The sequence below is a fragment of the Zea mays genome, chromosome 1 (genome assembly GCF_902167145.1).
Source record: "Zea mays cultivar B73 chromosome 1, Zm-B73-REFERENCE-NAM-5.0, whole genome shotgun sequence".
NCBI classification, from domain to species: Eukaryota; Viridiplantae; Streptophyta; class Magnoliopsida; order Poales; family Poaceae; genus Zea; species Zea mays.
In genome coordinates, this window is record NC_050096.1 from 66,370,508 (window position 1) to 66,379,988 (window position 9,481).

General features: G+C 50.3%; 1 protein-coding gene across 1 annotated transcript; it reads right to left on the reverse strand.

The window, feature by feature from the left end:
• Positions 1-1,563: 1,563 nt before the first annotated feature.
• LOC103635831 (5-pentadecatrienyl resorcinol O-methyltransferase) lies at positions 1,564-9,273 on the reverse strand. Its single transcript, XM_020547138.2, has 3 exons — positions 8,548-9,273; positions 2,305-2,421; positions 1,564-1,866 (listed from the first exon to the last, which is right to left on the reverse strand). The coding sequence occupies exons 1-3, from the start codon at positions 9,271-9,273 to the stop codon at positions 1,564-1,566; spliced, it is 1,146 nt and encodes a 381-aa protein (XP_020402727.1).
• Positions 9,274-9,481: the final 208 nt, after the last annotated feature.

Genomic DNA, 9,481 nt, shown 5'->3' on the forward strand with positions numbered 1-9,481 from the left:
CAGCTATGTTGTGTGCATATGGACGAAACCGACGTGTTCTCAAAACTGGTTTGTTCCTTTAGAGCATCTTCAACAATAAACTCTAAAATAGAGTTCTAAAAATTGAAATAGGACCGTATTTAGAGTGTTTAGTGCCACAAAAGAAATTTCTACTCCAACGGTTAGACCTTAAATAATGCTATTTAAAAAATAAATTATGTTATTAGGAAATAAATGGTTGGAGGTTAGGAGAAAACGAGGATATAACTCTAGTATAATCATCGTTTAATGAATATTTATAAAATAGAACTATTGTTGGAGGAGTGTTTTGTGGTTTCGAGCCCTAAAATAGGGCAATATTTAGAAACTATAGTGGAGATGGTCATGTATATACCGTAAAACAATACAAACTCATTCGACTATTTACTCTCATGACTGTTTCTTTCACTGGCAAATAGGAGTAAATTGCAGCAGCCATCTCACGTTGCGATCCGCGCCCCCGATGGGAGACCGCAGACGCCCACGCCAACTCCCTGACCCTGTCCCTGACCCTGACCCTGACCCTGACCGACCGCTGAACACTCACTGCACCATGTGACATGCGTGGACCACGCCTGTCTACCTTTGCCCTTTTTCCTGTGGAGCTGCCATCGGGCCCCACGGTACCACTTCGCCCCCGCGCGCGGGCGAAAGTAAAATCCCACTGGAACTGCAACACCTCGTCCTCCGCGTGCAAGGCTCCAAAGCCGCGGGCCCTCGTCTGGTCACGGACGCGAGCGCTCTGGAGGCACGCGTTGCACGCGACGCGACTGAGCAAATCTAGCAGCCCGGACCCGGACCCCAGATTTGGTTGGCTGAGGCCAACTCCAGCAACGAGGTATATATATGTGGGTATGTATAACACTGTATATACACTGTTTGTAGAGAGAAATCTAAAATAAAAAATGAGATTATGAGTGAAATATGGAATTTGTTGTTCAAGTGGACTGTCATTTTTGTTTGAGGCCAGCTTCCTACCGTACGTGTAGAAAAAAGCGGGAAACTGATGCAAACCGCTAGGTTTTTAGTTTAGCTTCTGGAAAGCCAAAAGCTCAGATAAGAGAAGCAGCCTGGTTTTATAGGTTTTATGTAGCTTCCTGAGTTTAGAAAGCTAAAAACATTATCGAAAAGCTATCTTTTTCTTCTCAGTGTCAAAGGCCTAGCAGCAACTTTTTTAGAAAAGCTAGATCCAAAAGCTGCAACTCAAACACTATTTGCTGCCACGACACAAGAATTCAAAGGCTTCCATCATTCCATGCATGTTGCCCTATTAAGGCCAGGGCGGCGTAGACGCGTAGTAGAGATGTCTACCGGCCCAACGTGCACCACATAGCGTTTTGCATCACGTAGAATGCGCACCACGTACCAATGCAAGAGACCATGCATGTTAACAAAACACAATTGCTCACCTTCTCATATTACAAATTGTCCAAAGGTTCAAGCACATGGTAATAAAAAGGAACAATTCTTAATGTACTACCAGCGCCTTCACAATCCTAGGTTTATTATGAATTAGGCGCCCTTTATTATTCACAAATAAAGCATTCAAGGATAGACCTCGATGATGACCGACACGTCACCAATGACGGGTAGAATTTTGTAGTCTTTGAATCCGGCTTCAGCGAAGATCTTCTTCCACTCTTGCTCGTCACGCTCAACTCCGTTAACGGCCATCATATACAAATCGAACATAACTTGTGTCTCTTGATGCTTTATGTTTGACTGTTTATATCCAACTACCACGTCCAAGATTATTACCTTCCCACCTGCATCCCGTGGAGGTATGGCTTGCTTGCAGTTCTTCAATATCTTGACACACTCATCGTCACCCCAGTCATGTAGAGTTTTCTGTCATAGAGAGATTTCAGTAAATTAATTAATTGAAAGATAATGAAGAAAAGGGTCCTTATTGGTGTTTGGATTCAATGATAATAGCACGCATCACATTTACATCTAAAAGTTTATACAAAAATCTAGACCCCCCTACGTACAAAATATAATCTGAATTCAATTATAGAGTTGTCATTTTATGTTTGGTTAAATTTACTAAAATATATAGCATTGGTATTTTATGATGCTAAATTAGTATCACTAATGTACCATAAAATATATTTTTATACTACACATGTTCCTGTCATAGATATCTTTACTGTAAAATACAATCTCAAGTTGTCCAAGACAAGAGAAAAGGATAGTCAAAATTGAAGTTTGACAAGGATCTCAGAATGCAAATACAACGAGAAATGGAGGAGGGAGCTAGCAGTCAGCAGTGACGACGGATGGTACCTTGAGGAAAACAGCGGTTGCAGGTGGAATACTCTCAAACATATTTCCTGCGACGAAGTGCACGTTGCCATCAGATGGAGCACCGGCGACAACGTGCGGGAGGTCAAGCACGCTGCACTTGACGTGCGCACTACAGGAAACACGTAAATTTTCGTGGGCCAAAAGCCCACGAAAATAAGCCTAAACCGACGAAAATAGACTATTTTCGTCGGCAGACCGACGAAAATAGCCGCCGAAAATAAGTTCGACGAAAATAGGCACCTATTTCCGTCGGTACCGACGAAAAATACCTATTTTCGTCGGCTTTCCCGAGGCCGACGAAAATAATTGGTCGGACTGACTATTTTCGTCGGCCTTGGGAAAGCCGACGAAAATACGCCCAGGCTATTTTCGTCGGCCCGCTGATGGCCGACGAAAATATGTTCCCAGGATATTTTCGTCGGCCACCACCGAGGCCGACGAAAATTGATGGTTCCCCCCCCAAAACAGATTTTTCTGCACCTATTAATAATTCACAGCAAAATACACAATATCACAATTCACATATATACAGATTCACAATCAAAATACATAATTCACAAAACACATTCACATATACATATCACAAAACACATTGACATATACATATCACAAAACACATTCACATATACAAATAGTCCATAGTCCATAGTCCATACATAGTTTCAATACCATAAGTCCATAGTTTCAAACAAACTCACTACTCACTAATCACTCCTGCGGGCTATGAGAGTTTTGGCCACTCCCTCCTCCACCACCAGGAAGGTGGCCACTCCCTCCAGAACCATGGACGAGGAAGTCGTGGACGTTGACAGCACCCTCCTGAGCATGTGACGCTGAACCCTGCAATTCATCAATCATTCAAATAAGGCTGTGTTTTGCTATCCCTATACCTATACTGGCTATGTTTGGTCACTATTTGCATAAAACTAAACATGGAACGTCACCTGTGATCCATGGTGATAAGGAGGCTGTGCATGCATCCACGGGTACTGTTGTGCTGGCCACCCCTGAGGTGGTGGCACCCACCCCGTCGGTGGCGGTGCCATCCACGCTTGAAATGGCTGCGATCCTTGGGGTGGTGGAGGCGTCCAAGTGCCTGGAGGTGCCTGCGTCCACCCAACACCGGTCCACTGTGGCTGCGACGCTGGAGCTTGTCCTGGCCATTGTCCCCATCCTTGTGCCTGCGATCCATTTTTGATAATAAAAAAAGAGTTGCTATGGAATTGAAGTGTTCAGATAGTGTTACCTGGGGAGGGCGAAAAGCGGGCAAGTTCATATCAGGGCCGAGTCGAGTAGTCATTTCCTGCAAATGGATGAAACGTTAGAATCGCAACACTATACATTGAATTCAATGACACGTGATGAGATAGACGAATTACCTGAAAATAAGAAGTCATATACTGCGTCAGCTGTCCGACCTGCTCCTGCGCTGCTCGAGCCTGCTCCTGTGCGAGTCGAGCCTGCTCCTGTGCTGCCCGAGTCTCCTCCTCCAGCTGAGCCTCTCGAGCAGACTTGGAGCGAGAACTCCCTGCCGAAGACGATGCCTTCCCTTGACCTATGGTCCTGTTGTACTCCACAACGCCGGTGCCAAAGGCAAACCTGCATGATACACATAGTTGAGCCATTAAGTGGACACATTCTTGTTAATGAAATTGTCGAATCAAAGACAACCACCTCACCTGCCATGCTTTCTACCCCCACCACTGTGGTACAACGCCGAGGCATCTAAGTCTGAATGCATCCAGTCGAAATCAGGCCCATGGCGTTGAGTCATTTCCTCCCCATATGCATTCTGCAAAGAAAGTTAGAGTTGGAGTTAGACACAAATCATGCAATTTAATTCGTAAATACAAACTTGTTTACCATTTTCTCCCTTGCCGCCTCGCTGCATAGCTCATCAGGGTTCGCTGGATCAGGCCCACGGTGACCACGGACGTAAACCTCCATAAAACTTGGAGCAACTCCACTTTCAGCTTCCTGCATGAAAAAGAAGAGTTAAACCATAGAATTGTAATAGATGTAACATACAAGTTTGATTTATACACTTACCATGCGGCGTGCGGTACCAAGGTGTCCATCGGCGCCGTACCTATGCCCCGGTCCTTCAGTGCCACGGTTGGCACGGTGCTTGTTGGACTCTGCAATCCACTCAGGCGACGCCCATCTCTTAGCCAACCACCTCCAGGCTTCCATGTCCTTCGCCAGCCAATCCACAACGCTCTCCAAGTACTGCTCCTCTGTGAGGTAGATCTCATTGGCCCCTAATGCTTTGCTCATTTTCTGCCCCTTTATCTTCTTGTAGTAGTAGTTGACGGCCGCGATGCGAGCATTGTACATGGCATCCTTGATGACCTTATCAGCGCACTTCCGAAAGTGTCTCTTCACACGTGCCCACTGAGCCTGATCCGCCTCGATGTCATCCGGCAATTGGAACCTCCCCTACATATCAATGGAGAAGTTAAGTTAAAGTAAGATTAGGAGAAGCAATAATGCAGTGAATTGCTTATATACGAAAGTAAACTCACCCAGAACTCGTCCCACACAGCCACCTGACAAGTCCTTGGTTTTTGTTCTGAACTTCCCCCTCCGCTACTGCTTTCCCCTGGCTGGACATAGTCCTTCAGACCCCAGTCGGCCCACTGCATAGCCGCGAACCTCTCGCCATTGAGCTCCACCATGCCAGGGTAGTAGAAGCGACAGAGGCTACCCAACACCGCGTTCACCTTGGGACGTCTGCCTGTACCGTCCCAAGTCAAGTCTTCCCATGACCTACAAACATTAATAAAACAAGTAAACCAGTGCAATCACGTTCATATTAAAAAATTAACACAACAGAAATAAGCCCCACCATTCTCCATGCGGCCGGATGAGCCTCCTCTCAGCAGGCCTCGGACCAAGCGCATTGCTCTTCTTATACCTAAGTATACAAGTAAATTAAATATGATGAAATGATTTAAAATTAATATCAATTAAACTAATATGCATAATAATACCTGAAGGATGTAGAACCATCTGACGCGTCGCCCGCGCTGCCTGCCCCCATAGGGTCAACCTCCTCATCCTGCTCACCCTCCTCATCTTGCTCACCCTCCTCACCCTGCACATGAGCATCCTGCTGAGGAGCCTCCTGCTCACCCTCCTCACCATGCACTTCATCTAGACAGTCGAGAAGTTGCTGCTGCCTCTGTCGGCTCTGTGAGGTGCCCTGAAAAAGCCCACTGCCCCGAGCTGTCCTCGCTGGCCGCGCTGCCCCCACTCTTCCTCGATCTCCTATGCTTGAACATGTTCAACTGTAGATAAATTAATGTCAAACCACAGTATATGAAACAAATAATATGAAAATTAATAATGTGAAAATTGGAATACATAGCTTAATTGATTAAATAAAAGAAACATACTAATCAAAAGTCATCCGCATCCGATGATGCTTCTTCGGCTCGTTGTTTATTCATACGCTCTTGATTTCGTTGGATCCTTACTGATCTTCTAACGACGACAGGTCGTTTGCGCTTTGACCTCAGGAGGAAGATTATATGGCACAATGAAGACAGGCCAACACGAGTAAGGGCTTGCACTGGTATTGAAAGGTGTGAATCCGTCCGTCGATAGACCAAGCCGTACACTCCTAGGGTCGTTTGCAAATTCGGGATCAAACTCGTCAATTGCCTTCCACGCATCACCGTCCGACGGATGGACCATTATGTCTGGATCAGTGACGAGACGTACACCATTCTTTGGCCATGTCATATGCAGAGCTATTTCCTTGTTGAGGAACAACCTTGAAAGCCGAGGAATGATGGGCAACCGACGAAGTTGCTTAGCTGCGACCTTCGTAACTACCAATTCACCCTCATCATTTGTCACCTCGACATATCTAGAAGCTTCACAATGCTTACAACGGTCCAGCTTGTCATCCTCCTCAAAGAATAGCATGCAACTGTTGGGACACACGTCGATCTTCTCATATGTCATCCCAAGACCAGCCAACATCTTCTTTGCGAAGTACATATTCTTTGGCAACTTATGATTCTCCGGGAGAACCTCGCCCATCAGTTGGACGATGTCGTTGTAAGCACTGTTTGAAATGTTGTGCTTCGACTTTATCGCCATTAGTCTTGTGAGAGTCCCAAGAACTGACATCTGAGTGTGCTCGTGCAGTCTCTCTTCCCCCGCGGCGAGTAGCCTGAAGAATTCCTGAGCATCGCGTGGAAGCTGCCCCGGCTCCTCAGCGTTCATTTCAACATCCCTACCAAGATCATGCAACATGTCGTCCATCCTATCATGATCGTCATCAAGTTCCACCTCCGCGTCAACGTGTTTAATAGACTCTCCATGCCGGTACCATACAAGGTAGTTCGGCATAAACCCACTTTTGCAAAGGTGTTTCTCCATTTCTTCCTTCTTCTGAGGCCACTTGTTCTCGCAGCGATTGCAAGGACACTTCACTAGACGACCAGTTGCATCTTTGAAAGCGTGCTCAAGAAAAGCCTTTGTTACACCCATCCATTCATTCGAATGTGCCCCATCCTTTCTCCACCCGTCATACATCACCCTCCGATCACCGTCCATTTCAAAGGCTAAACAAAACACAAAGAACATCAACGATCGTCCGTGGCTTAGGTGAACTCCCTATTAGGTAAAGGCCCTAAACCCACCCAAGAGTGTAGGCCGATGCTTGTGATTTGTGACATGTATCCTACGATTGCCGCGAAATTTCGGCAGCATAACCTCGCTGCTCTCCAAGCACACGCCTGAACATGGTGTGTTGGAGAACAACTGGGTTACACAACCGAAATTCCGCGTCAATCATAAGGCACATGTCACAAATCACAAGCATCGGCCTACACTCTCAGGCTGTCCAAAATACGTGGACAATTCCGGAACGGCGAACCTCACAAGCCAATGTGACGTTCGCCGTTCCCGAACGGGTGACGCATACGGTTCGCTATGGTTAACGATTAAAACTAAACTATAAACATTAAAAAATATCTCGGAGATTAAACAAAAGACATCACCCTCCGATCACATTGAGGATTAGACAAAGAATGCAACGACACAACCATAAGATAGAAGTGCCCTATACGCCAATGGCACAACCATAAGACAGAGGCTCGTCACGGCCGCCACGGCACGCGCACGGCACGCCACGGCACGCCACGACCGCCACAACCGCCATGAGCATCAAATATGGTGTGATAACAATCTTACAAACAATATTATATACGGGGAGGCTCACCGCGGTGAACGAGGGCGGCGTGGACGAACGGCGAGCGCGGCGTGGACGAACGACGGGCTCTCTTCTTCGCGACGGCGGCCACGGGCTCCCTTCGCGGACGACGGGCTCTCTTCTTCGCGGGCGGGTGAGGACGCGCGGGCTGCGTGCGGTGTGCGGCGACGTGGGGCTCGGCGGGGCGGGCGTGGTGCTCGGCAGGCGTGCAGGGGTGAGGGGCGCGGCGTGCAGGGGCGGGCGGCGAGGGGCGCGGTTGCAGGGGCGGCGTGCAGGCGTGCAACGGCGTCGTGGGGGCGCGGGAGCTCTGCGGGCGGCGTGCAGGGGTGCAGGCGGCGTCGTGGGGGCGCGGGAGCTCTGCGCGGCGGCGAGGGGCGCGGAAGCTCTGCCGGGCGGCGCGGCGGCGTCGTGGGGGCCGGGCGGCACGGCGGCGTCCTGGGGGCCGGGCTACGCGGCGGCGTCGTGGGGGCCGGGCGGCGCGGGACCTTGGGCGGCGTGGGGCTCGGCGGCGGTGGCGTGGGCGGGGGGCGGCGTGCGGCGGCGGCGGCGTGGGCGGGGGGCGGCGTGCGGCGGCGCGGGGCGGCACGGCGGCGTCCTGGGGGCCGGGCTGCGCGGCGGCGTCGTGGGGGCCGGGCGGCGCGGGACCTTGGGCGGCGTGGGGCTCGGCGGCGGCGGCGTGGGCGGGGTAAGGCGTGCGGCGGCGCGGTGGTGAGAACCGTTTGAAACGAGCGAGAGAAGGCTGGGCCCGACGATGTAGGGCCACTATTTTCGTCGGCCTCAGTGAGGCCGACGAAAATAGTGGTCGGTCAACGACGTATTTTCGTCGGTTTGGCCTCGGCCCACGAAAATATAGCTTATTTTCGTCGGCCTACGAAAATAATTTCCGTATTTTCGTCGGCCTGCCGACGAAAATATTAATAGGCCTACGAAAATACGTATTATATTCGTCGGCCACTAGGCCGACGAAAATAACTTCCTTATTTTCGTGGGCCGACCGACGAAAATATACCGGCCCACGAAATTTTAGGCTTCTCCTGTAGTGGCGGGAAGGCAGCGGCGATGGCGGCGGCGGCGCCACCATGCCCACCACCGACGTCAACCAATGAGTTGATGCCACGAAACATCTCGCCGCACTGCCTGAGCACAATTGGCATCAGGAAGCGGCTGTCCGCCACCATGCCTTTGTTCAGTAAGGCGTTTACGTCGTCAGCATGTTCCCAGAGCGTTGGGGTCTGGCGGAATGCCAGGCCATACGGGGACGGCTCGTGCTGCTCCTGCCGAAACCACGCGCAGATGCCTAGGGCGTGCGGAGAGGCAGCGATAGGCTGGAGCGCCAGGCTCACAAAGGGAGCCAAGGTTGTTGCCGTGCTCACCTCGTCGCTGACGAGGAAGCGGGAGGCTGCTGTCAGCCTGTAGACGACGACAGCTTCGTCGTCGTCACTACCGGCTGGTGGTTGCTGGACGCTGAAGGTGCCCGTGACGGTGAGCACGCGCATGAGGCGGCCTAGGGCGCGAAGCTTGCTTGGGTGGAGCCCAGTCTCCGCGATGATCTGGAGAAGGGTGGCGCCGCCGCCGTGGTGGTGGATGGCGTCTGGGATGCGGAGGTCCAGCGCCACGGTGAGCGCGAGCGATTTGGCGAAGCACAAGGAATGGTGCAAGAGCTCGTCGTGAGCTTGGAGCATGTCCTGGTCCTGGCTACTGCTCTCTTGCATGAGTGCCATCGTATTCGTGCGTGCCCACGTATTATACACTGCTAGTTGGCTTTCTCTCGATTGCTAGCTATATAACTGGGTTTGTGGGTGCAGAGACGAATGAACCTTGTGTTGTATTTATAGTGTTCTGCTGCGTGTTGCTGCGAAGCATCTATTTGCACATGCATAAACCAATCGGTAAATGCCGTGAGACACGCGGGCCACGTACTGGCTGGAC

Coding starts and splice junctions, on each gene's coding strand:
- LOC103635831 (XM_020547138.2), bottom strand. CDS start 9,273: ATGGCACTCATGCAAGAGAGCAGTAGCCAGGACCAGGACATGCTCCAA. Junction 2,422..8,547: donor GGGCCGGTATATTTTCGTCG/GTCGGCCCACGA, acceptor GCGCACGTCAAG/TGCAGCGTGCTTGACCTCCC. Junction 1,867..2,304: donor CAACCGCTGTTTTCCTCAAG/GTACCATCCGTC, acceptor TCTCTATGACAG/AAAACTCTACATGACTGGGG.